General features: G+C 50.4%; 1 protein-coding gene across 1 annotated transcript; it reads right to left on the minus strand.

The window, feature by feature from the left end:
- Positions 1–705: 705 nt before the first annotated feature.
- On the minus strand, positions 706–27,927 carry TRIP4 (thyroid hormone receptor interactor 4). Its single transcript, XM_066328618.1, is given in 14 exon segments — positions 706–953; positions 4,195–4,297; positions 18,373–18,464; positions 18,760–18,884; positions 19,864–20,051; positions 20,732–20,858; positions 21,182–21,397; positions 21,700–21,829; positions 23,753–23,831; positions 24,589–24,822; positions 26,793–26,929; positions 27,140–27,306; positions 27,676–27,806; positions 27,808–27,927. Coding segments are annotated over 14 exon segments (1,959 nt in total). The 3' UTR covers positions 706–843.
- Positions 27,928–27,947: the final 20 nt, after the last annotated feature.

Raw genomic sequence — 27,947 nt, forward strand, 5'->3', positions numbered from 1 at the left:
GGATGCTGAGAGTGCTTGGGGGGGGTCATTCTGTCATCCCAAGAGCAGAGTGGGCTCAGGGTAATGAGGAGGAGCTCTTAGACCATGGCAAGGCAGAGCCTGGAGCACCGTAGCACAAAGGGATCACAGCCCAGCAATCACCAGTGCATGATGAGCATGGACACGGTAGTGCAGAGAGTGGTTCACTGTGAGGGAACAGAGAAAAAGGCAAAATTCAGCCTATTCCAAAGGTGTTCTACACACAGCTGCTGGGGGCAAGGTCCTGGGGGTGGGCTGCTGTTTTGGTACAAATCAGAAGGATGTAAAGCTAGGCACTCAGCAGTGATTCCAAAGGGCTAGAAGAGCACCTGTGAGCAGGCAGAGAGCCCACCTCTAACCCCAAACCTCCCATGCCCACTTGGCAGGGCTCAGGCTATCTGGCTGTTTGGAGCCATCCCCCTCATTCCCTCAGCTTCTCACTCTTCTCCATGTGTCTGATCCCATAAAGCCAAAAACACCTCAAGGCACTTTTAGGAGAAGGAGATCCTGCCAAAGCCAGGATGGAGCTGGGCTGCCTGCTGCCAGAGCGCTCCCCATGCCTGTTCTGGGACCCACTGCTCCTGGGGCTGCCAGTGATTCTTGAACCCATCCTGTCAAGATCCATCGCCCACCCACCCTTGTCTGCAGTGCGGGACCTCCCTGGAAGCACACGGCTGTTGGACCAGGTCTTGGTAAAAACATGTCACTTTTAATACTTTTGGAATACGAGAGAGAAAGCAATACCTAGAAACAATCTAGGACCAGGGATCCACCTTGCACTTGCTCTCCAGAGCTGAAGACCATCCTGGCATCCTTCAGAGGCAGTTAGTTGGGTGCTTCATGGGAACCAGTGCTGCTCCCCGGCACATACCCCACGGCTTTCTGCTTCATTAACCCCTTCTTTGCTCCCTGGTGGATCTTTGCATCCAGCTTCCCTGTAAAGAGGGGATTAAAGAAAAAAAGAAAAACACAACAAACCCTCATCACTCTTTATTTTTAAATGCCATTTGCAATGCAAATGAGCTGGAGGCAGCGAGGTCTCCTAGTTAGTGTGTTCCTGTCACATCCAATTATCCTGCTTGAGGAGCCAGGCGTTTCCAGCCGCCGCAGCCTCGCTCCGCAGGCGCGACACCGGGGAGCCAGGGGCAAGCGTGTCCGACGCGGCCAAGAGACGCCGGAGAGGGGGAAATTCAGTGAGGAGAAGAGTAAATTAACATCCAGCACTCGCCTGCCACTACCAGGGGGGAAACTGATCCCTGCGCCTGCCCGCAGGACGCGCATTGATACGCTCGGAGGAGATGCGGGACTGCCGAGCAACGTGCCAGGGACGTGTTTCACCACGGTGCAGCCAAAGGCAGGATTGGGGACAACGCACCCTCAGCTTGGGATGATGGTGCAATGGGCACCCAGTGTGATGGGGACACCTGCTCCACGTAGCCACGTGCCAGGTTGGTGGTCTCCAAGGCCACCTGCTACTGCTACCACCAGGGAAAACCTCAGCCAGCAGTTCCAATGGGACAGTGGAGAAAACACTGCCTCTCCTTGTCCTTCACATCTTGGAAGATGTTCTGGGAGATTATCCATCCCTTTGGCCACCCCAAAGACTTTTCCCCCACCACCTAAGGATGAGGAAGAAGCCCCCTCCTTGTGATTGCTGTTTCCAGTGGCATCCATTGGCACCCAAGCAGGCTGAGACAGCCCATCCAGAAGCAGTGTGTCAGACCACCCTGTTCCCATGCCAGGGGTGGTTTTGGCAGGAGAAAGGCAGTAAGTTCACATTCTCTCCCTGTTCTGGTCCCCCAACACCACCTACTGTCACCAGGGCTGTTGTATTTCATGTGCCTGCCTGCTTCTCCTAGACCCTAAAAACATTGGGAGGCTCCTCTGCTCTTCCAGCTGGCAAACACCACACAGGTAACCTTTAAGAAAAGGCTAAAAATAAGGCAAAGCCCCAAGGGCCCTTGTTCTTTCTGCTCAATGATTCAAGGCCTCTCATCTCACACCACGTCCTCTGCACTCTTCCAGCTGCTGGCTGTTGGAGGGAGGTTTCTAAGTGATGCTTCAGGGCAGCTTTGCCTGGATTCAAGGAAATCTTTGATGAGAAAGGCAACAAGCTTTGTCCTCATGCGCTAAAACTACATGGGGACGCATCTGGGGAGAGCTGTGCTTCCAGATGCAACACTGTGCCCATACCTTCCACAAGAACAATGACCCTGGCAGCAAAAATTGAGCCATGTTAGGGTTTTTTTCCCATCCCCAGGCTGCTAGAAACAAGTAATTTGCAACAGAGAAGCATCCGGATGTCACCATGGCGAGGTCCATGCTGTTATCTGGCAAGGAAAACTGCTCTGGCTTGGCTTCCCAACAGGACAAACTGGCATTTTGTCATGGTTGCAGCCAGGTTTCAAGGAGACCAGGGCAGCCAGCAAGCCCAGGTGGGGATGTGAGCTGGCACCTTCCCTCTGCTCTGCTTCCAGCTGGGAGAATTAAGCTTCTGACTGCCTGGGATGCAATGCCAGCTTCTATTAAAACAGCGCCGTGCGCTGATGAAAGGTCAAAGGCTTCCCTGCTCCTTCCCTAGGCTGTCATAAATATCACCCAGACGGACCATGTCCCTTCCGGGAGGTGAAAATGCAGCTCCACAGTCCCCCTGCACTGTTCCTGTGACAGCTCCTATTGGGATGGAGGGCAGGGAAGGCAAGGCCAGCAGTGGGAGTGGGAGCACAGGCAGCCACCAGCACAGCCGGCTTCCTTCCAGGCTGTTAGACTGATCTTTCTCCAAGCAGGAAAGTGTCACAACACAAAGGAGATGATGTGACAGATGGGGAGGGGACTGGCAGCACCTGCACCCGGCGAGGCAGACGTGCAGGAGACGCATAGCAGCTTCACCCTCTCCCACCCATGGCCAGACAGAGGCAGAGGTGGGAGCCAAGGAGCACAAGAGCCTGGCAAGAGCAAAGGAGAGGTTAAAACAAGGGAAAAAAAGGATGCAGTGGCTGCACCAGCACGCAAGGGCCACAAGGCTGTTCGCCCACAGCCAAGATTTGCATCCTAAATAACTCCTGCCTGCTCACTGGCACTCGGAATAACCCATCTAGGGGGAGGACAACAAGTGAGATTCGAGTGCTTGCAGGTCTCCAAGCAATGGTCTCCACTGGCTGAATGCACCTCCCAGTTGCTGCTCAAAAAGGCAAGGAAGAAACCAAATGGTTTTGCAGGACATCTCAACACCCAGCTGTTGGAGAAAAGTGCTTCCCTGAGCAGAGAGGGGAAAAAACCCTCAAAGCCAACAAAAAGAGCCCTCTGCTGTGCTTCAAAAAGCTCTTATTAACCAGTCCTGAGAAATCCCAACACTCCTGAGCCCCAGGTATTAGCCCAAGGATCCATGTGGAAAAGAGGGAGATCACCCAGTTGTCAGCTCTGCTGAATAAACAGCCAAGACTCTTCCTGCTTCTGCTGCTTTTAGCCCGTCAAATTAATTTTTCACATCCCCTGCAAGCACGTGCAGCGCCTTCCCCGGGCTGTGTGGAGGGGAGGCTGCTAATAAGGACGGAGCTGACTGCGGGCTCCCCAGCTGCTGCATCCCTCCTCCATCCTTTTTATAGCAGTGGGCAGGAATAACTGGCAGCCTGCGGAGGGGCTGGTGGCTCGTAAAAGGGACTAACGACGCTGGCAAGCGGAGTGCGGACAGATGCTGCGGCGCTTCCCCGCGCGCTCTGCCAGGACATCCCATCCCACCGGCCTGCAGATGGGGAACATCCATCTGGCCCTGCAGCTCTTGCTGTTCAAGCCCTCGCTGTCCTCAGGGGTAAGAGTGTGATTTGGAACCACAGGACATGGAGGTTGCCTGGATCTGCCTGGGCATTGCTGCACCGACTCCTATCCTGACCCAGGCTAATGCCGGCAGCAGATCAGCCACTGACACGACTGCTCTTTGACTCCCCGAGTGTTTGCAGAGGCAGGAAGAAGCATGTATTTGGAAGGAAGCAACATCTGGGGAAAGGGGAACTGAAGACAAAAAAATATTACAGATGTATTCAAGCCATTAAACAAACACCTCCAGATCAAAGAGCAGACAGCAAAGGTTGGGAACTCATCTGGCAACGGCAAGCCGGGGTGGCAAGCGGAGCCGGCTCCAAGGGCTCGGGGGGCATCGGGGGAAACTTTACTACTTACAGATTTTGTGTTTTCCTTTGATGGGAAACTTCAGAACCATCTCCTGGGGATTAGTGCAGATAAAGACAAATGGAGACCCAGACTCCTGGCTCAGGTGCGGATACTGTGAAACACAGAGACAGAGAGAGCAGAGTCAGGACGGCTGCGTGGGCGCAGAAAGAGCTCACTGGGCAAGAACAGAGAGATCTTAGCTGAGACACGGGTTATATATGGAGGCTGTAGTAGCTCAGACCACACCATTTCAAGAACTTTTAATGCGAAAAAACCCAAACAATTCCAGGTTTGGGTCTTATTCTGGAAGCCCCTTGCTCAGGCTCTTCCCACCACACCTCTGCTGGAGGCGCTCACTGCCTCTCTTGATCCACTCACCCTGGCTGTTCCTAAACTGCTTTCAGCCCCCTTGAGCACCAACCTGTGCTACCCCTGTGGTTTCACAGTTGATTCAGGCTGATCAGAACCCTGGGATGCTGAGAGGGAGGTGGTCAGGTCCTACCATCACCAGCCCACCTGTTCACCAGGACAAGCAAGGGACAAATTTTCAGCCTGATCCATCCCCGGATCCAGATGACCAGGAATGTGAATATTCCCACTAATCCCTAACTGGCCATGGACAACACACCAGCATCTCAATGGAAACAACCTGCCAAACCCAGCCTGAAATGACCACCAGAACAGTGGGCACCACCCTTGTTGTCCCAGCTACAGATATATCCCCAAATGTTCCCCACAAAACTCAATCCCAAACACAAGGATTTGAGATTTGGAGAGTGTGCACTGTCCTGCTGTGGGACATGCATTCCTTGATACTCACTTGCATATAAAGGGTGAGCAACACACCTGCTACATACCAAGGTGATGGCTCAAAGAGGCCAGCTCAGGGCTGGCTCCAGTCACGGAGTTAATGGAGGGATTTTACCACGCTGAAGATATGGGGGAATTTTACAGGAAGGGAATAAACAGATTATAGAATCATAGAAGCATTTAGGTTGGAAAAAGACCTCTAAAATTTTTTCTCTCATTAACCATGTGGGGGAAAAGGAGAAAAAACCCACGCCGTGCAGGAAGCACACCAAGATCCTGGCTGACTGCAGCTCAGCCTCCCTGGCATTCAGAGGTGAAATGCAAAACAGTCATAAAAAAAGGTGTATCTCAGCTCTCACCTCAGATTGCCCCTGAGCCGCGGAGCTGGTGCTGACAGGCACTGAGGCCAGTGCATGCCACAAGGATGCTCCAGCCCAGGAAACCCTGCTCAGACAGACTGCGGAAGTGGTTTTCCTTCCATGGGAAAACTGCCTTCTTTTTCTTCCTGCTCCCCTGCCTTCCTCGAGCAGATCCATCAAGGCTGCTGGAGGGGACAGGATGCCAGACCAGATGGAGCTGCGTGTCCTGGCAAATCCCCCATTTGTTACTAACAAATGACTCCTAGGCCGAGTGTTTGAAAAGCTCTCACCGACCTGCCAAAATGAGTTTGGATTTGCCCTGGAACAGCTGGGCACGGCGAGGGAAGCAGGGAGCGACCCGCTCTCCCCACACTGCAGCAGGGTTTGGCAGCATTGCCAGCAATTCAGGGAGATTTACAGAAGCCCAACGCTGGGATTGGATCAACCAGGGGAAGTGTTTCCAAGCCCTCTCATTTTACAACAGCATGTAAGAGCTGTGCACTGAGTAAGAGAGAGGTACAAGCAGTCAGCTGCTCCGTGCTGCGGAGGAGGAGCCGCACTGATCCGTATCGTGCACCGATGCCCTGCTGCACCAACCCAGGCTTGGACAGGTTTCTTCCTCTCTGTTTCTTTTTTGGCTGAGTCACCTTACTTGACTTGCTTCCACTGCTCCATGCCCATGCCAAGGATTTTCATTTCCCATCTGCAGGGAAGGAGGATCTTGGAAGGTTAGGAAGAGCCAATGTGAATATCCCCAGCCAGCGCCTGGAGAGTGTGAAATGCTGGCACTGCTTTGTCGCTCTTGGCATCACTGGTGGCACCTCCGTGGCTGGAGGACCTGGGGACAAGCCAAAGGACCAAGGTCCTCCAAGGCCAGAGAACCAAAGGCTACCCAAATCTGGCCACAGAGGTGATTCTTTCCTGCTCCATTATACGTGGTTCAGCTCACGGCTTCTTACGGCAGGTGGGGTGTGTTGCAGAGGTCCTGCTGCTGGAATACAGCTGCTGCTTCCCAAATCCCCTCAGCCATCACCTCCCAGGTGGACCTGAACACCACCATGTCCCTCTCACACCTTTTACAGCCGCATCCTGGGAACATCTCCCAAACAGGCATCGAAAGCAGCGAAAGGAATAGCTGGTTGGTTTCTCCACTGACAACATTCATTCATTCAAAACCAGGATCAAGCCTTCAGCTCCAACAGTTCCTGCTCAATCTGATCTCAAGGACAAGGTAGATACCACAACTGTGACTTGAATTCCTGCTTCCACGCCACAGCCTTTCATCTTTGCTCCCAGGGTGCATTTTCTGTGCATGAGCCAAATCCCTTCGTGTCCTTCATTTTAAAAAGCTTTGGTCCTTCCTCTGGCATCTCACTCCCAGGAGGCAGGGAAATTTAAGGCTTCCTATTGTACCTACCCCAGAAACCTCTTACCTCATCCTGGTGAACAAAAATCCAGAATATTTCTGAGGGCTGGAGCTGAAAAAGAGCCATAACCCTTTCCTCTGCCTAGAGTCAGGATGCTCCCAGGTGAGAAAGATGAGGCTGAGCTCCCATAAAATGCTGCCAAGCCAAGAGCCCAGCTCCCTTCTTCCCCCAGTCCCTTCCACGAATGCATTCCATTCATTCATTCCACAGAAATTTAGGAAGCTCCACTCTCAGTGGAGACACTGCCACCAAGACACCAAACAGGTCTGCATTGTCCCAGTCTGCCCAAGTTTAAGTACCAAAACCCAATTTCTCACTGCTTCGCCTGTGAAAGGTCAGTCTAGCCACTCTATTGTCTGCAACACAGGAAGTTTTGGAGATGGAGAAAAAATTTATTCCCAACTCCTCCACCCCACAGGCAGCCCATCATCACTTCAGTAAACCTGAGCTTAGAGTAAAAGCCGAAAACCCAGAGGTGGTGTGGCAGAGTGAGAGGACAGAGCATATCCTGTCATATTGTTCAGGTTGGACAGGGCTTGGAGCAACCTGGTCTACTGGAAGGTGTGTTTCACCCCATGACAGGGGATGGAATGAGATGAACTTTAAGGTCACTCCCAACTCCAACCAGTCTGGGATTCTGTGATCCCCAGTAAAGACAATCTCCAAGAGCAGTTTTTCAAATAAAAGGTCAGTTCAGAGGGAAACCATGCCCCCTCTCTTCCAGAGACCAAGAATCAAATTCAGCCAGGAGTCTGATGGGGGATGTCCCTTCTTAAATTCAACAGCACTTACCTGTCTTATATTGGGGGTATTAATAAGAGAGGTGCTGGTACTCTGGGCTTTACACTGCCTCTACTTGGAAAGAACTTGGCATTTAGAAGGTGGCTACAACAAACACAGTCCAGAGGCCAGACTGTCCCTCACAAAGGAGCAAACCTACCCTTCTCCAATCCTGCAGATGACCAGGGAAGCTCAAAAGAGAGGGGTTATGCAATACAACTACAGTGTGAAAAAAACGATGCAGCCTCCTTTCAGACTCTCTGCCACCCTGTAGTCGGCTGGCAACGAGGCAGGTGGGAGGCCAGTGGGCTCCATGGGCCACAAACAGCCGATGTGGCTCATCAAGAGCTGCTCCTCCCACTGCTTCACACCAACACCCCACAGACACGCTGTACACACGGCCTCCACACAACCACTGCCCCCCCTGCTCATCCCACCTCTCCAGCTGGGCTTCAGTTAGCTGCTAACAGGTCTGGGAGATCCCAGCTGTGAGGAGATTAGGTGGGAGGGAAGAGAAAAGCAGATCTCAAGGCAGCTTAACAGCCGCAGGAAGAGCTCGAGGTTAAATGAAGCTGGAAAAGGGAGCTGAGCACTAGGCTCCTCCAAAAACAGGCCACCAGACTCACCCCTCATGCCAGAGCCAGCACTTTGAACATGTATTAAGTAGCTATCAGATGTCCCTAACAGCCACCCAGCTCAAGCTGCAAGCAGGGATAATTGCTAATGAATGTTCCCTACACTTTGTTTTCACCATCCCTCGTCTCCCATCACCAGCTTGTCACCACCAGGAATAGCAGCAGGGCTGCCAGCCTCCCGCTCCACAGCCCACAGCAAAAGAGCAAAGGAGGGGACGAGCCAGCTCAGAGCCAGCAGAGACACAAACCCACCTTCTTTGACATCTGAGAAAAAAAAAATTCCTGTTATATTTCCCCCCCCACACACCAATCTGTTACTTTTTTCCCCCCCTGATTTAGGTAAAGCCTGCAGCAGGATGCTGAGGCCATGCAGGCTCACCCAGCATCACTGGTACCAATGCAGCATTTGGGAGCCTTTGCTCATTCTGATTCCATCTCCACAGGAGAAAAAAACATGGAGAAGGGCCATCAAAAACCCCTCGATTGCTGCACCCCTCCTCAATAAGCTGCACTGGCTTGAGCCCAACTCCGTGACCCGAAGGCAGGGGAATGGAAAGAGCAGAAGGAAAATGTCCTGGGGGGAAGCCAAACCATCACTAACAAGATGAGCTCTGCTCCGGTGCATCCGAGGCAGGAACAAAGGCACGGCGTGCATGGAGCAGCAGCTCTGCACAGCACAAAGCCCGAGTGCTCCCGGCAGCTTCTTTAGCAACCCTCCAGGAGCATTCCTGCTCTCTCATTAAGGCCTCAGGACACAAAGGGGTGGGAATAGTCCCCGTTTCACACACACAGGCCTATGGAGCCCTGCAATGCAGCCTGAGCTCCCCTCTGTTTCCCTTGCCATGGAGCACACATCCCGGTTAGCCAGAGTGTGGCGCAGAATTGCACGCTGGAACCTGTGGTCCTTTCCCTGGTCACTGCCACTCTCTCCATCTTACAGCTGCCAGTGGCACCAGCAGCAAGGAGGTGCTTGAGATGCTCTGCAAGGTTCATGATGGAAAGGGGTGAATCATTTTCCTGGCATGGCTCCTCAGTGAACAACAGGGAAAACACGACTCGCTCTGCCAGGCAGCGCCGGGCCAGGACACCCGCTCCAGCCTTCATTTCCCTGCTGCTCTCAGCTTTGGAATAAAAGAGGCAGCACTGGAAAGCAACACTGTCTGGAAAGAATAAAAGCAAGCAGATCCCATGTGTTGGCAAGAGAGTTCACCATAAAATACATTCAAAGAGGAAAAAAATCATCCTGGTGGAGGCAGCATCTCCTCTGAAAGAGTGGGACTGCTGGATCTAGCAGTGGCAATAAATCAGCTCCCTCCAGCAGGCAGAAACACACACTGGGCTCTTCCTGGGTGTTGGAGACACCCCTTGGCCACGTGCAAAAAGAGATGGGGACGCAAGGGGTCCCCTGGGAAGCCAACTTCCTTCACCCTGTTTTCTTGGTGATTTGTGGGAGAGGCAGATCCGCTCTTCTTTCATGCCTCATAAGCTTCATCGCTGTCAGAGACACGTAACAGGTAATTAACTACTAACCAGCCATTTTCTCCTCCTCTCTGGAGGGAAATTGCTCACCATCCAGCTAGAAAATGTTTCTTCAGTGGTTTACAAGAGGGAAAAGAAAATGGGCAGCTTTTTGTGAGTGATGGGGGTGCTGCACCCAAATAAGGGCACTTGCAGCAATGCCTGCACCACACAACACGTGAACTCAGGAGAAATGAAACCATCAAATATGAGAGGTAATGCTTAACTGAACGTGAATGCCACGGTTCCCAAGCCACATTGGGCCTGTCACTTTTCCAAGGAGAGTGGTTTAGGAGCATCAGCTCCCTGTCTGTTGTTCCAACAGCAGTGGTCTCCATCATCTCTTTACAAGGACATTCCCTTTGGGGAATTATCCAGCCAATTTTCCCAACACAGCCTACACCCTGAGTGCTCCAGGCCACATTCAGACAAAGGTGACACCCAACTGCAAACAGCAGATCCGAGTTTACCACTGCTGTGTCACCTCCTGATTCAGCCCTCCAGTCCCAAAAAGTGCTTGCAGAGCACCAAGCACTTCACTCGAGTTTTCATCACCCTCATGACACAGTCTTCCATCACACTTCCAACTCTAAGCACCATCTTTTAAGGCCAACCAGCCTTTCACCTTTAAGAAATACAACATTTTCCTAAACAGAAACCCTAAAGCAGATCCAAGTTTCTAGAAATGCCAAATTTTCTAGCTTGAGGCAGGAACATCCAGAACATCCATCCAAAGAACACTACAAGCTGTCCTTGGCCATGGAAGAGCTCAGAGATGAGCAGAGCTGCTCCAGAGGCTGTGTTAGCAAAGGAACACACGTTGATGTTCAATTCAAATCAACAGAACACGAAAAGAAAAGGAAAAAAGTAGGATCACAAAGAAATCCAAACAAAAGCCATCAAGCCAAACTTTTGTTTGAAAGCCTGTCAGGTCTAGACTGCAACGTGTGAGGAAGGAACAGCTCGAAACCACAGCTGCTAATGGTTATGGATTTGGCAATCAAAATGTCTTTGTTAAAAAAAAAAAGAGAAAAAAAGTTAACTGCCTGACTATTGAGGCTACAAACCGCAGCCTTGATGCATTGTTGCAGTCAACATCCTCCCTGCTGTTCCTGAGCGCTTACAGCTGCTGCTGGCAGCTCATGTGCTGGCACATGCTCCCTGCACCAGGATGCACAAGGAATTTTGCGAGCCTGCCTTCCTTTCCCCTTCTTCCCACCACAATGCCTGGCAGCCCTCAGCTGCTCTGCCCCTCGCATGCCTGGCTGGTATGCAACCAGATCCAGGCACAGCAGGCTGGGATCACGGCGTGCTCCTTTGCTGACCGGGCGGATCCGTCCAGTGGGTGTTCTCCGCCTCCAGCCCAGAGCCCGGCTCTCACAGAGGTGTTTCTACACTACAGGCTGTACTTTGATTTGAATGGCAGGGGAAGCAATTAAAGCATAGTGAGTAATAACAGGACTTTGAAATGTAGATTTAAATTTCAAACTTGTGCTGGTGCACTCTGAGCAGCCTGCCAGGGCTTCGGTCTGGGGGAGATCCAGAGGACCCAGCAGTGCCAGCAACAGCCACTGCATATCCCAGCTCTCCCTGAACCAGCGTCGCAGGACCTAACAGCCACCAACACCCTCCTGCAGCTCACAGCCCAGCCCAGGACAACACCCGCCCACAGCAAACCCTGGAAAGGCTGGAGATGTTTATAGAGCGCCTGACAACCAGTTCAGGAGAAACTGGGTGGATTGGAATAATATTTGGGAAGGCACTAGGCTGAAAGGGCTGTTTTCATCCCCCTGTGCCAAGGGACAGCAGGGGCAGGGCTAAGCTCAGCTCAAATGTGGCCCCATCACCCCCAACACTGGACAGATTCAGCAAGGAGAAGGGAAAAGCGATGGGGAGGAGGGGAGGAGGGGAACCAGGGTAGCTTCAAGCAGCTTCACAAAATCTTTTCATACCCAGAGCTGGGAAGCACAAGGGTAGGACACACAAGCAAGCCAGAAAACCCAAATGTTGGGAGCACAGCCCTGCACAGCTGTGTCCCTGCCCTAGTTCACTTGGGCAGCTGCCTCCCCTCATGCTGCCCCTTGCTGCTGCTCCCCAAGGAGGTGTGACGCTGGCACCTGCTCCCAGGATTGATTCAGCCTCTCAAATGGGATGGGATCTCTCACAGGACCAGGAAATACATTGGAGCGACCGGTCTGTTCAGGGTTAGGAAATCAATGACACACCAGCAAAAGCTTAAGCAAGCAGAGTCCTTGGGCACTCCACATGTACTGTGGGGGTTGTGTTTTGCAACTGACACATCATTTGGGGACACCATGGAAAGGGTGGTTACAGCTCAACCTGGATGGGAAGGCTGTGGGGCACCTGACCTGGGGCTCCAGGGCAGTTTTATCTAACCCTCAGTTTCAGGATTAAATAAAACCCAAACACTGAGAAGGCAGCAAGTATCAGTGACCCTATCTGAGAGAGGGAAGAGGCCCTGCCAGCTCATGAGTAGTTTGCTGAAATGGTAGCAGAGGCAAAGTCCACAGTCATCATTAATTAAGTCATATGCTTCAGCCTTGGCTTCACTTTCTCCCTTGGGTCTAGGAAACCAGAGGAGAGGGCAAGCAGGCCTCTATCATTCGATTTCTTTGGCATGCTAATGCATTCCTAAATTAATCATCATCAAGTGACAATCTCTCCTTCATCTTAACAGCCTGAGCAGTGGCCTGAGCAAACCTGCTGGCTTATGCAAGGCAGCTGGAGCCTCAGAACAGCCTCTGATGAAAACCAAAGCACTTCCCATAAGGAAAAACTCCCCCATCTCTTACCGTCTCTAATCCAAACCAGCTGCATTCCTGCTCTGCTCCCAGAACCACAAATCAGAGGATTTTGTGGGGTGAGAACCTGAATTAAAGAGATGCATCACCCTGTGAGCCAGCCTAATGCCTGACACCACTGGATCTGGCATCTGGCTACACAGAAAAGACAAATTCAGCTCAGGAGAATGCAGGGCCCTGTAAAGTTCAAAGGCCTTTCATGGGTTGCAATCATTAATAGCCACTTAGACCGCTCCAGAAGGAAGGAGCTAAAAACCTGACCTAGCTAAAAATCCTTCACTGGGAGAGGTGCCTCAGGAATGAGAAGGCAAATATCCCGGTGGTGGAGGCAAGGAAGGCGCCAGGACAGCCACAGCACCACACAAACAGGCATTTGTCTCACTCGGAGCCTGCACTAGGAAACCTTTCCCTCAGGGACCAGGTCCTCATAAAAAGTCTCTATGCATTTATACTGTTCTTAGAAGTATACATCAATGTCTATGTTTGTGTTTCTCCCTCCCATTAACTCCTCAGGAAAATATTCCCAGAGGGCTATTGTTCCTTTATTTGGAGATAATCTAAACAGGCACCTTCTGGAGTCTAAATATAGAAAGTCTCTACCCTTCTTCACTCCTATTTGAGAATCTAAACCAAGTCCTGTACACTGGGCACCTGAGTCTCATTTTTTTTTTGTTGCTCTTTTCACCGGGGAGGGAAGAGGAGGCCAAGAGTTTAAAACCAAATTTCCTGAGTGGGAAAGCTGGAGCCTATTTAAATGATAGTTGCGATCTCGTGGCACAAAAATAGCTTCTACATGTTCCCCTATGCAAATTCAGGACACTAAGTGATCACCTAGAAATGAAAAATAAACACTTAACTCCCATCAAAGGTAATTAGCCATTATTTCAGTCTAGTGTAATAGCTCCATCCAGGTATCGGCATGTGTCTGCACTCAAAATAAGCCAAACACACCTATCAACCACCAAAACAGCAGCAGGAAACACTCTTTTTCCAGTTCAATAGCCTCTCAGATCAAAGTCATTAGCAAAATGAACATGGACTTCAGAGCACATGGAAATGGCATCAATGTAAACACTTCCCTGCTGGCTTTTGTCCTGTGCCAAGCCCTGCCTGCCCCATCCCACGGATCCCAAGTGGGAGCTGCTGAAATCACTGACACCTCGTGCAGGAAAACAAGGGCAGCTCCTTGCTCTGCTCGAGGTGTCAGTGACGTCAGCCCCGGAGCAAGGAAAAGCCGTAGTGAACGCTTGGATCTCCAAGGGGGAAAAAAGTTTCCAGGTCACCTCTAGCTGAAAAGTGTAACAAAGGAATCATTCTGGTCTCGAGCAGGGATTTTTGGTTTGCTGCCAGGAGGAGAAGGAAATGAGCCCAGAATGTACTCTGAGGAGGGGCAAGATGTGCAAAGCTCAACTGGAAATCCTGAGATTTCAGAGGGATCTCCAGGCACCAGGCAACCAGAGCTGAGTTCAGGAAGCAGCTCCTGCTGCAGTTCTCTGCAAACAGAGCAAGTGACGCTGGACACCTGGAGAACCTCCTACCTGAACACAACTTCTGCTGCCAGAGCAGCTTCAAGTCAAAGATCACAGCTCTGAGCAGTAAGATGCAGTGTAAATAACCTCTGACTAGAAGAATTGCTTTATTTTCTACGTGGGAAAGGGACCCAGAGGAACAGATTTAACTAGTTCATGCAATAGGCAGCAAAATTTGGTTTAGAGTACCTGACATGCCACTGATCCTAAACCCAAGGACATCTCACTCTTCCTCTGATCCCTGCCAGCTCCAGCACTTCAGATCCTGTTCCATTATCACTTCCCACACGTCCTCAGGATCTGCAAACCATCTCAACAACGTCAGTCAGGCCTCAAATGCTGCAGGTAGGGCAGAGGAAGGTAGGACCGCCCTCTCTCAGTGGTGATGAAAGGCCAGGCTTACATGTGCAGTAAAAATGCAGATAAGTAACCCCTCCCTGGTCATAATGCAAGAGCTCTGGCAGGGAATGGGTCTGACTCTGCTGGGGTAGCGTCGCTTAATTTTGGTTTTTTGAGCACAAGTGTAAAAAAAACAAAATTTAAATGAGAATAATGATAGAAAAATACCAGTGGGGTGCCACAACATCTTCATTAGCAACCCGAGAGAGGATGCAAACAGCAGGGAAATTAAATCTGCAGACAGTGCTAAACAGGGAGTGGGTGACAGCAATGAAAGGGCTGAGAGGTAATGGGAGAGTCACAGTGGGGACAGACCACGAAACCATGGAATCACAGACCAGATTAATTTGGAAAGGGACCTTAAAGCTCATCTCATTCAACCCCCTGCTACGGGTAGGGACACCCTCCACTACCCCAGATTGTTTCAAGCCTTGTCCAACCCAGCCTGGAACACTTCCAGGGAGGGTTGGGGCAGCTACAGCTTTTCTGGGAAATCTGTGCCAGGGCCTCACCACCCTCACAGGAAAGTGTTTCTTCCCAATTTCCCATCTAACCCTGCCCTCTGGCTGTGGTAAGCCATTTCCCCATGTCCTGGCACCCCTTGTCCCAAGTCCCTCTCCAGCTCTCCTGGAGCCCCTTTAGGCCCTGGCAGGGGCTCAGAGCTCTCCCTGGAGCCTTGTTTTGTCCAGGTGAACACCCCCAGGATGAAGAAAAACAGACCTCAGACCAAGGAAGAGTCTCCCTTGCCTATGGGAACAAATAGTCACAAGAGTCAAACCAAGCTTCCGTGGCTGCCAAAAAGCACTGGATCACCATCAAAACACCATGAGCAAGCCAGGAACTATTTCATCCTTGGGAGGTTGGTATAACCTGCAAGCGAGGCTCGCCCTGCACTTGTGAAGTGATTTCTTCTGGAACATGCAGGAGCCTCAAACGGGAGGTGGTGAGGAGGAGAGGTGTGAGTCAAAGCACAGCGCCTGGAAAAGCTCCACAAGAGCTCAATCCCCGAGAGGTCTCTGCTCTGCATCACCTCCCCTCGCCTGCTCACACATTCCTTGAAAACACCCAATGTTTCTGCACGCCCTAAGTGGTGAAAAAGCATCATGTTCCTTGCCTTTCTCCCTGAGCTACAAGGAATCTTTGCACACCAGGAAATGGCTGGATCACAGTGCTGACGCTGCTGATGAACCTGGGCTGAAACACCCACGTGAGCAACAGGAATGTCTTACTCCCAGCAAGACCCAACTCAGATTTCTGAGCTGGTGCTGCACATTTTGTCATCTTGCTGACATCTGCAATTAAATTCAGTTCAGCTTCCTTTAGATGCACTTGCTGCTCCTGAGAGCCCAAAAAAACCAGACATTTCCTCAGAAAGCAACAGCAGTAAGGCTCACATCTCTGGATTTAGCTCACAAGCAAGGGAAATTACTGCTGCTTAAAGGAATCCTGGAAAAACAGACAAACTCACCATAAAAAAGACAGGAAATTAGGAATTATAAGCAGTTTGCAATATGAAAGCAGCAAAAAGCCAGAGAAATGCAACTCGGGAAATGCCACAGCATTGAGGAGAAAGGGAAATCTGTTATTAACAGGTTGGATAATGGTGCTCCTGAATACACTGCTCTGCCCCCAGTGCCTCTGTGACCAAGCAGTGGCCACAAACTGGGAAGCATTTCCAGAGAATGTGGCTAATTGTGAAGGTCCTCCATGGGAAGATTAAAGCCAGTTACCTACAGCACAATTCCCAGATCAGGGATGCTGTCACAGCCATTCTACCAACGCCTGAAGAACACATCTACAAAGGAAAAGGTGGGATTGTGACAAACAGAAAAGTACCTGTAAGAGACCAAGATCTATTTTTCCACCACTGTTACAGACAGCAGGAGATGGACAGGAATCTCCACTGAAGCCCAAACTGCAAATGAGTAGATGCTACAAAAGAAAATCCCTACACAGGCCTTGGTGCATCTCTATCTCCCAAGACTTGTTCCCATACAAAGCCAAACACTCCTGTAGGTTTCATGGTATTCCAGTCCCAAAGCTCCCTCTGCTGCTCATACTGTAACTTTTCTGCCTTCCTCTTGTGATTAACAGACACAGCCTCAGCAAAAATACACTCCCCGTCTTTCCAGGCATCTCTCCCAGGTAAAAATCTCACAGTGTTTGGCAAAGCCAGAGGAGCACTTCCTGAAAAACAGCCCCAACTCCTCCTTCTGCCTCTCCAGCTCTTCACAGCAAGTTCATCCTGGTGGATTCCCTCCCAAGAAAGCCATCTATTCCACCTCACAAGATGGTCATGCTCCACTATCAAGCCATACATGGTTTGGTGATTCCCACCAGACCAAACCTGATGTGCACAAGAGGCAGTGGAGTGAACAGGGATGAAACGGGATCAGGAACGGCTGTGTTGAGGCTGGTGCTAAGTGCAGATTTTGTAAGTCCAAAAACACACCCCAAGGAAAGCTCCTGCTCCACATTTTGGGCATGGAATCAGTCACAGCATCAGACTCAGGTCTCAGAAGGTCCCTAGTCCAACCTCCCAACCAAAGCAGGGCCAACACTGAATTCAGGTGAGGCTGCCCACGGCTTCATCCTCTTGAAAATCTTCCCAGATGAAGACCTAGTTCAACCCGTTGGGCAATGCCTGCCCCACTGCTGGGCCATCCTTACAGTAATTTGTTTCCTTAGGCCACATTGAATCCCTTCCAATTTATGACCCTTCTGCCATGTATGACAGCACAGAGCCCAGCTCTGTCTCCCAATAATCTCCTTGCAGGAAGTGGAAGGCCTCTCTGTCTCCTGCTTCTCCTCAGAGGGCTCCATCCCTTAACCACCCTTGTGGTCTCCATGGGATTTGCTCCAGTTTATCAACAATGTTATGGTGACCCAAGTATTCCAGATGTGGTTTAACTACTGCAAAGTGGAATAATACTTCTACTGGTTAGGACTCCTCTGGGATTTGTGTTTACTCCAGGACAGGAGGTTAATAGATACTCTCCACTCTATCTATTGGATACAAGAAGGTCATCAGGTTAGTCAAGTGTGAGTTTATTCTTAGGTAAATCCACACTGGCTATTCCTAATGTTCTCTTCCTCCGTGTGCCCAAAACTGGCGTGCAAGAGCAATCTCCCTGCGAGGTTCCCAGAGACCAAGGTGAAGCTGACTGGCCTCAAGGGTCCAGATCATCCTTCCTTCCCTTTCTAACCACAGGTGCAACAGTTACAAAGAGTCCTCTCCTGGTTTCCAAAACCATCCCAAGCTATGAGTGGCCTCACAAGGTCACCTGCCAACACTCCCAGCACATCTGGACACACATCATCATCACCCATGGACTTTTATGGGTTGAGATTTCTCAAAGGACTCCTGATTCCAGCCTTGCTCCACCACGGGTAGTCCTGTGGCTCTCCTGTCCATCCTCCCTTGTGGAAAAGAGCTCACATCCCTTTTCCCTTGTGGAAAAGAGGTCACCTCCTTCCATGGCTCTGTCTCCAGGTCACTCAGTGCCCCAAACAGGGCACAACACTCACTGGCTAGGCCAGTGTGACATCACCAGAGAGGCCATTGTGACCTTCAGCTCCTTAAGAAGCACCAGGCAGATCCAGCAGCTACAGATCCCTCCACATAGGCCAAGCCACTCTCTCCTACAGCAGGACAGTCACTGGCACCACAGAGCAGAGACAGGGTCCCACAGCACAGCACCACCATTGCAGCAGAGTTGTCCATGTTTCCACGCTGTCCTGAGTTGCCAGGCCCCCTCATATCCTCTGCCACAAAAATCCCTGCAATAATTAGTGTCTTCTCAACACCATCTAAAATTTCCATTCAGTGTCTTCTCCAGAGGCAAGTTCCACCACTTTAAAAACCCGCTGGTTAATGCCAGCATGGAAAGGTTCATTTCTGTACTCACCTGCTCCTGAAATTGCTCTTGTGATAAACAATCAGTCACGTCCACACAGCCCAGGAGGCATCCTGAGGGATAATCACTTGGAAATTCCACATCTGCAGCAAAAGAAACATCTCTTCAGGGAGCCCATATTCCCACACACAGATGGGGTCTTCCAATCCCCAAATGTCCTTCCCTCTCCCCTACTTTTTGAGGCACAAGAACACAAACAGCAATTTTAACACTTTTTTTGTGCCTCTTCCGGGTCAGGATATTCCCCATGAAGGACTAGGGATGGCAAATTTAATTTTATATATAGCTTTTCCTGCTCAGCAGAGAGGGATTTCTGATATTGCTCATTAAGTGGCTCAATGTACCAAATCACTCCAAGAGCCAAGGAGAGGAGTTTACCTTTCTGGAGCAGGATTCTGTAGGTGGCCTCCAGTTCAGAGATTTCCTGAGGAGAAGGTCTTTTAGCAGTAGCTGCAATCCATAACCTCCCTCGATGAGATGTGTACCAAGTCCTTCCCTCCACCCTAAAAAACAGAGGAAAATGTAGGACTAAAACTTCAGCAGAAATCACCCACATGGACAGATTTTCATTCAAACATAGTCAATTTCTGCTGCTAGCTTTGCCCTGATTATTCCAACTCAAGCAATGTGTCTGGACCACAAAGTAAAGCTGAGATAGGCAAAAAATAACGCCACAAATAAAGGAGAGCATGTCCTCAGGGCTTTAAGAGGACATCAATCCTCAGAAGGGCCAGCAGAACACATATGCAGGACAATCTGCTCACAGAAGTCCCTTACAAACTCCCAAAGTCACACGGAACAATCAAGGGAGCAATAAGGGACTAGGTCTCTGCATGGAACAGTTGTCTGGAGATCCTGGAATCCTGCACCTGTACCAGAGTGGCTGGAGCATCCCTAGAACACCTGGGGATGAAGAATCCAGGTACATTAAGATTTGCAGCATCTTTAGCTTGGGAAGTGAAAAAGCTTCAGTCTCCAAAATGAGAAATGTGGTGAAGGGGAAAAAAAGGCTAAAGAAGATTCTTTGTTCATTATTAACAGTAGCAGCTTCTTTTTGTAACCCAATTCCCAGCCCAGGGCGGGGAAGGTAGTGGCAAGGGTTGGGTTTCTTTTAAACAAAGCCTGTTGCCACTTTATGCTGAACACAAACCCAGAAGAACATATTTCAAACGACTACTTTATTTGCCTTTCAAATTCCACACAGGAACGCCCCAACTATAGCAGTGAAATCTCAGCCTCTCTCTACATTCACCTACTGTGAATAAACTTGTCCCTTACAGGTTAGGTACTATCCCCCCCCAAAATAAAAGGTTCTCCAGCTCCTCAACCCATCAACCCACTGGAAGAGGAAGCACAGCTTCCACACTTGGAGCTATCACAGGCATCAGTCACTGCACAGAGCCAGTGGGTTCACAGAGATCCTCTGAGAAACACAACTTCCCACCTCCCCTGTGCAGCAGGAGCTGCCTGGGATAGCTTCACCTTTTGATTCCTCTCACGAGCAAGGAAGCCCAAGGCTGGTGCAGGCTGAGGCACCAACCATCATCCGAGATCTCCTGCAGCTCCCGGTCCTGAATCCGCAGCCTGCTCCGCTCCAAGCCAGACTCGCTTCCAGCCTCCACGGGATGAATGGTTTTCCTTTGGGGGACCAAACCAGTTTGGTCCACCCACTTGAGAGTGTTCAAAAGAAACAGAGAAAAGGTTAGCACCTCTCCAGGAGTAATGTGTATCAAGTGTAAATCCTATTTGAAGTTTTCCTTCATTACTCTTATGCCCTTTGGAAAATGAGAATCTGGCAGAAAAGGCTTCATAAAATAGAGTTGAAAGGGTGACATGGCCTTAGGCTGACTCTCAGAAACTCTTCTGCATTCCTGAAAGGAAGGCAGGATGCTGAAACTCCAGTAAACCAACCCACCAGGAGCACAGCATTGTCAGACCTCCTCTATCCCAAACTGAGATGGCCAGTGAGGGACACAGGGGAGGAATGAGGGGCTGAGAAACAAGGGGAAATAGGGGGAATGGCTTCCCACTGGCAGAGGTCCAGGGTTAGATTGGATATCAGGGAGAAATTCTTTACTGTGAGAGTTGTGAGATGCTGAAACAGGCTGTCTAGAGAAGTCACCCCATCTCTGAAAGTGTTCAAGGCCAGGCTGGACAGGGCAACCTGGTCTAGTGAAAGGCATCCTGCCCATGGCAGGGGATGGAATGAGATGGTCTTTAAAGTCCCTTTCAACTCAAACCATCCTGTGATCTTTGGGGTTCTACAGATGTGCTAGAATTGACAATTCTCAAGCTCAACTCTCCCCAGATTAGTCACTACTCTGGAATAAACCACTGAAGCCCCACTGACCAAAGGAGCAGGCTGGAGGAGACGGGGATTCACCAAAACCCCAGCATTTGGTGTCATCTCTGCCCCAGGACTCCTGGCTGGCTCGCTCAGTGCACCATAGCTCATGGCTTCAATGGTCTCATCCAGCCTGCAAGCACAAATGAGAGGCATGAACATTCCCTGCTTCCCCTGGGAACATCTCCCTTCTCCCCACACACTCTGACTCAAAGCATTTTTTGCCTCATTCCCCCTAACTAAATTACTTCTTTGCTTGGTCTGATTTCCAGTTGGAGCAGCCACTGCTCTCTAGTGCAGAAACTCAGCTTGGTGTGAATCTGAGCTGAATTGGTTCTGTTGAGACAGGCCTTCTGCAACACCTCTTTCCCAGGCAGCTTTAACAGGCATGTCAGACCACTCTCCATAAGGATTTGCACCTCCTTGCTCTCGGGCACGCTGCCAGCCCTCACTCACTTGCTGTGGTACTCAGCCATGCTGTTGTCTTCCTCCAAGATCTGCCTGCCAGCAAAGTCGATGGTGATTTTCTTGGCAAGCCGAGAGGCGTGGCGCAGCTCCCGCAGCTCCTGCTCCCTCTTCTGGAGAGCTTCTCTTTCCTGCTTGGAGAGCCACTGGTTGGAGTCCGTGGCAAAGTAATCCGACTCGTCATCAATGACCTGGGTCCGACGCACGCTGGGAAAGCAACGCCCACAGAAGAAGATGAGCACGGTGGGACCACAGCAAAGCCTCAAACCCACCCTCCAACCTGCTCCTTTCCCATCTCCCCAGAGAGCTGGACTGTCAGGGACAAAAAACAAGGATACCCAAACAGGATCCAGTCCAGAGACTCACTCCTGTCCCACCAAATGCCATAGTTAAAGGTGTCTGTGGCTGCAGTCTGGGTTTTAGAAGGAATTCCCAATGTTTCTGCTAAAGGCACCTCACCTGGCAGGTCATTTATGCTATTCATGACTGTCTCCCACCTAGTATCTTACCTTGTCCTGTCAAATTCCAACAGCTTGTCTTTGTGCTTCACAGCCATCTCCAAGCCTGATTTGAGTCTCGCTTCCTGGTGAGGCAGCAAGCCTCTGCTTATGGCATCCAGAGTCCCTGAACTTTCAGCACCTGAGACATGAAACAAACCACAGCTCAGCAGTCAGTGTGTTAAAGCCATTTGGGTGGGCCAGGCTGCAGAAACGCTCCTAAACTAAATGCCATGCCAGGAGCTAAAAGAACAACTTAGCAGTAAGATCAGCATCTTTCTGGGGAGGTTGAAGCCACAATTTTCCCTCAAGCCCATTGCACAGACTTCTTCCTCCAAAGAGGAGAAATCACTCAAATATTACAGTAATAACGTCTGCATAGAGTTCAGGGAGAAGCTCTTGGTCTTTGGTTCTCCTTCACCCTTCCTAAGAATTCAGGCAGCCAAAATTACTCCCATCACAACCACAGGTCATAGAACCATGGAATGGTTTGGATTGAAAAGGACCTTAAAGCTCATCTCATTCCACTCCCATGATGGATACCAAGGACACCTTCCACTATCCCAGGGTGCTCCAAGCCCCATCCAACCTGGCCCGGAACATTTCCAGAGATAGGACAGCCACAGCTTCTTTGGAAAGCCTGTGCCAGAGCCTCACCATCCTCACAGAGAAGGATTTCTTCCCAATACTCAGTCTAAATTTCTTGTCTTTTAGTTTAAAATCATTCCTTCTTGTTCTATCACTATCTGCCCATTTAAGAATCCCTCTCCCTCCTTTTCATAAGCCCCTCTAGGCACTGGGAGGGGCTCTTAGGTCTGGAGGTTTTTCTTTCTCAGCAACAACCTCAGCTTTTTTAGGAGTCCTCTCCTAAAAGCCAAACCCTTCCCACACATTGTTACCCCCACAAAGAGCCTCTTGCCCAGGACAGATTCCAGGGAGACACAGAGCCTTTTGCTGCTCTTTGTGCCTCCCACAAGCAATATCCTGACACACCACACCAGATTCTCCAAAGCAGCTGTTTCCAGAGATGGAGAAATCTATTCCACGCAAATGCTCATCCTTCTTACCCTCCTGGCAAGGGGCCCAAACTCAACCAATCAACCAACAGGGAACAACCAAAAAAAAACCCAAAAGGGTTTAACCCAAGCCATGATGGAACAAACCAGTATATTTCACCACACTGGGAAATGCCTTCATTTCAGGGAAACAATTGCCTGTATTTCACTTTGGTCACTGATCCACAATTTTTACTCCCAAGACAAACAGCAAAGCACATTCCGGCTTTTACCTACACAATAAGAAAACAAGAGCAGGCAGGGGCAGGAGGGAAAAAAGAGAAAACAAGTAAGAAAAGGGATCCTGAAATACACCAGCATCTGTATTGGAATGACAGAGCAGACCAGCTGGTACCCTCAAGGACTTCCATCCTCCTGCTATCTCCACAGCTCTAAGGAGAAGCCCAGATCTGGAGTAAGTATTTCCCCAGTTCTTCAGCAAAGTGTATTTTCCAACCAAGAATGCCATGACCTTGGCTGCAGTTCAGCTAAACTCAGACAAACATCCCCACAATGCACAGGACTTTGCTGGAGCACTGGGTAGTATTTCCTCTTGCTTTCCTTGGCTCTGTTCCTATTTTTAGCTCCCAATGTAAGTGTGAGACAAGAAGAGCCATTAGAAAATATTAACCACCACCTCTCTAAGCCCAGCAAATCAGACAGCAGCACTTCATCTTCCACAGCACACATTCCACAGGAGACTTATCCTAATTTTCAAGGACTGCTGCAATGATCCCAGTCCATGTGATTGATTCTGGAATGACAAATGAACAGCCTTGGGACCTCAGGGAAAGGACACCCCATGCTGCCATTTGACACTTGCCACTGTCATCTCAGCTGAAGCCCAGGAATGCTGCCTAGGGCTTGCAGGAGCATCCAAGGAACCAACTTCCAATCCATCCCTTTAATGCCTACCACACAAAGGGCAAGTGGCTCAGTGAAGTCTGAAGGAAATAATGCACACAAACCATTTGGATTAATTCTATTGCATGTATGGAATAGCTACTGACCTGCCATTAGCTTCTTCAGCAGCTTCTGGCTCTTGTTGGAGTCCCGCTGAAGAATGTCCTGCTCTTCTTTAGTGCACACCTGAGGAGAAGAAGGAAATGGAAGTTTTGGAAGGACACCACATTGGAAGGATGTCACAGCTTGACCAGTTTCAGAGCCCTAGACATCACTTCAGGCTGTTTAAAGTGGCAGTGACAACTCACACCTCCTTCTCTTCCTCACTGACATGGGGAAAACCCTGGAAGCTTGTTCTTTACTAAAGAGAAACATAGAGTTTGATCTCTCCCTGTTCTGTGGGTGGACATGTTGCTGACTGAGCTCAAAGGACAAGAGATGAGCTCAGAACCATCCCAGACAGAACCACAACCCTTAACTCAGAGTTCTTCTCTCCTTCTTGGCCACTAGGAGTTAAACTGATCTTTCAAAATAGCAACCAATCTGCTTTAAAACATTTTGCTCTGCCCAACTAAAACTTTCCTCTCACACAAAGAAGAATTTTCTCATCAATAACTTGGCCCCTTTCTCCAAAAGGTGCCCTTTGAACTGAATCCGGGTGCTAACAGATATCCCAAATGACCCATATTGTGCAAGAGTCAAAGGAAAAGCAGGACACTGATCCTGACAAGGTGACCAGGGCTGTGCCTGAGATGGGGCTGAAGCCTTGCAGCAGACTGTCAGAAACCAGACAAGCTCCAAAGCCACGTCAGTTACGGGGGAGACCTCCTAACAGGTTCTTTCCTTCCTTCTTTAAAACTCTGCAAGAAGAACTTTTATCTAAAAGGCTAATACAGCCAACTTCTCCAGGTCCAAGAGGGGCAGTAAGCCCCTGGTTACTCACCAGGGCCCCACAGAAGAGGCAGGGCCCAGAGCCCTCCTGCTCACAGACAATGCGCCCGCACTCCAGGCAGTTGTTGATGAGCTTGTGCTTCTGGCCCAGGCACTCGCAGGCGTGGCGGCCTGGGATGAGCACAGCCAGCCTGTCCTGCCCCTCCCTCGTGTACAGGCTGACGTACTTGGGCTTCTTCTTAGAGGAGATGCTACTGCTGCTGACTGCGCTGCTGCTCTCCTGGGCCTGGGAAGGAGAAAACAAACAATAAACAAATTTAACTGTGCTCTCAGTGCAGCACTGGCAGCAGAGAGCGAGCGCTGACCCCTGGGCAGGCCAGAGGTTCAGACAAGTGTTATTCTGCCTCACTGGAATAAAACTTGGACCAGGCCCCAGACTGAGCAGAAAGACAAGCTCAGGCCTGCCAGAAAAACTCCAAGGAATCCAAAGCAAGGACATCAGGATGCACTCGAAGTTTGCCACCCATGCCAGCTGGAGCTGCTGGGATCTGGGCAGTGAGGGCTGCTTTCTGTGTTCTGCACAGCCTCACACCTGCTTAACAGCTCCAAACTGCAGCCCAGCTACTCCCAAGGTCATTTCCAAGGATTATTTAGACTCTGTGTTTGTAGCTGTGCGCCCTGTGTGTGCCTGTCCTCAGACACAGCTGGTGGTGGCAGCAGGGCCATCCACAGCCTTGTCACCTCTCAGAAGCTTCCTCAAGTCCCACCTGGCACAGCCACCTCAGAGGAGGTTTTCCACACAGAGGGTTCAAGTGCTGAGCTGTAAAATAAATTCTGCTCCTCCTTTTATGATCTGGCCTCAGTGATTTCATGATTCACCTCTGAGTTTCAATCTGGTTTAGTGACAAGCAGATGCAGCACTTCCAGTCCCCCCCAGTAAAGTCCAACTGGTTTTAGTGCCACTGCCAGATTCAAACACTGGCACCATGGAAAAAAACTCAAAACAAGATAAAGTGACTTTGGCAGATTTTTCTCACTTGTTTTTTAAATTTTAATTAAGTTTAACAGTAACTACAAGGAAATGGAACATCACTGTCCACTTTTAGCCCACCAGTTCAAAAATGTTTTATCCTATTAACACTTCTACAAATACTTTCAGCCTTTGCAGCCTCCCTGCTCCAAAAAGTTCCATTTAAAAACATGAATTCAGGTTCCACTCCTTACTCAGGAATAGCAGCATTTCTTAGGGGTTTACTGTTTCTATGCTCTTATTCTAGTTTCTTTCTGAAGTATTTCAGTTGCTAACTAAAGCTTTAATCATCGTGACTGAGATAGTTTAAATACAGCAGGAAAGGATGTTCTAGCCACTTGGTGGTTTAACTTCCCCACCCTTATATCTGATTTAAAGAAATCTCTTTTATTCCTAATTACAGCCTCAACTTCCTTCGCCTGCTCTCTCCTCTCAGGCTTTCTGGGGGAGAAAAATCTCTGTTGGCATATTTGCTGTCTGATGATTATTTTACTCCCAGTTATAGACACAAACAGACACAACCTTTCTGCCCAGCCTGGATATCATAGGAACATGGAAATGGTTAGGTTGGAAAAGCCCTCCAAGATCACAGAGACCCATCATTAACTCTCCCTCCTTTCCTCTGCCTCCCCCTCACTCTTTTTCCTCTTCCTCCTTCACCTCTCTCCCCTCCTCCCTCCCTAAGTGCCTCATCCACGTTTTCTGAATCCCTTCAGGGATGGTGACTCCACCATTGTCCTAGACAGTCCATTCCAGTATCTGACCACTGTTTCTATGAACTTTTTTTTCCCTATTATCCAAACTAAACCTCCCTGGCACAACTTAAGGCCATTTCCTCTCATCCTGTCCCTTGTTTCCAGGGAGCAGATGCCAACCCCTCACCCAGTTCTCCTGTCAGGGGGTTGTGCAGAGCCGGAAGGTCCACCCTGAGACTCCCCTTCTCCAGGCTGAGCCCCCTCAGCCACTCCTGGTGCTCCAGCCCCCTGCCCAGCTCTGCTCCTTCTCTGGACATGCTCCAGCACCTCACTGTCTCTCTTGTGAGGGCCTAAAACTGCCAGTATTTGAGGTGTGGCCTCAGCAGCGCCCACCTGGACATCCCAGTGTGACATGTCCCAGACACTCATTCCACTTTTCCATCACATCTTTACCAGTGTTTGACACCCAGGCTCCAGGTTCCAAGCCTTTCCAGTGACCTCCAGCCTCCCTGGCACAGCGCCCACACTCACCTTGGCCAGGTCCAGTGGGGTTTTCACCTCCTCCCCATGAGCACTGGGCTCGGCATACGCCGGTGTCTCCTGCTTGTTCCGCCCTTTGCGCTTCCCCTTCTTCCCTTGGTCCCCAGCCCGCAGCACTTCCAAAACCTCTGCAAGTGTGAGCAAGCACAGAGAGAGGCTGGGTAAGTGCCAGCAGCAGAAAAATGTCCCTGGACTCTACTTCACGACTGCAAATGGGCTTTAAACTGTCCGGACAATCAAGAATGGGACCGGTATCCATACAGGAATTCATGCCATGGAATTGTTTGCAACCACAATCACCAAGTTTATTTGAGAGTTTTCTGCTCTGCTCCACTCACCATCCTTTTTCCGATAGGCCGGGAAAGGCTCGGAGGGCGGCTGGGCAGATTTCCTCCACCTGGTCAGCAGCTCTTCCACAAACCAGCCCTTCTTCCCGTCCGTGCCCTGAACCAGGTCAACAACGTACTCCCGGATCTCATCCTCGTTTGTGATCGACAATATGTACCTACAAGGGGCCGGGGTGGAGAAAAATGGGTGAGGGAGCGGATGTTCCGAGGTCTAATCCTGTGTCTCATCGCACAGGTGTGTCATTTATCTTTCCTTTTCCGATCAGGTTTCTTTAGAGACGGTGGTAAGACCATGGCAGAAGGTGTAACGATATGACTTTCAAAATCCCTCCCAACTAACAGCAATCCGTGACTCTGTGACCCCACATCGCCCCCCCGCCACATCTCCACCTCAAATCTCCACCCGAGCGACAACCCCGGGCACAGATTCCCGACAGCTGCTCTGACACACCCTGTTTCCTCCGTACTGGACCGAGAAACCCCTACCAGAGGGCAGAAGGGCCCCGCCCGGCCCCGACCTCGCTCACCTCACCACCTCCTCGCCCACGTCCAGCCCAAAGTCCCCACGCAGGTGTTGGACACACCACGCCAGGAGCGAGCTGGGCGCCGCCATCTTCCGCGGGGGACGGGAAACGGCGGCGCACCGCCCGACACCTTCTCCTTCCCTTCCCCCCGGGAACGCGGCCCCGGAGCGACCGTTCCGGGACCGATTCATAGAGTCCGGGAATCGTTCGGGTTGGAAGCGACCGTAAATCCCATCCCATCCCATCCCATCCCATCCCATCCCATCCCATTCCAT

The sequence above is a fragment of the Sylvia atricapilla genome, chromosome 13, assembly GCF_009819655.1.
Source record: "Sylvia atricapilla isolate bSylAtr1 chromosome 13, bSylAtr1.pri, whole genome shotgun sequence".
NCBI lineage: Eukaryota > Metazoa > Chordata > Aves > Passeriformes > Sylviidae > Sylvia > Sylvia atricapilla.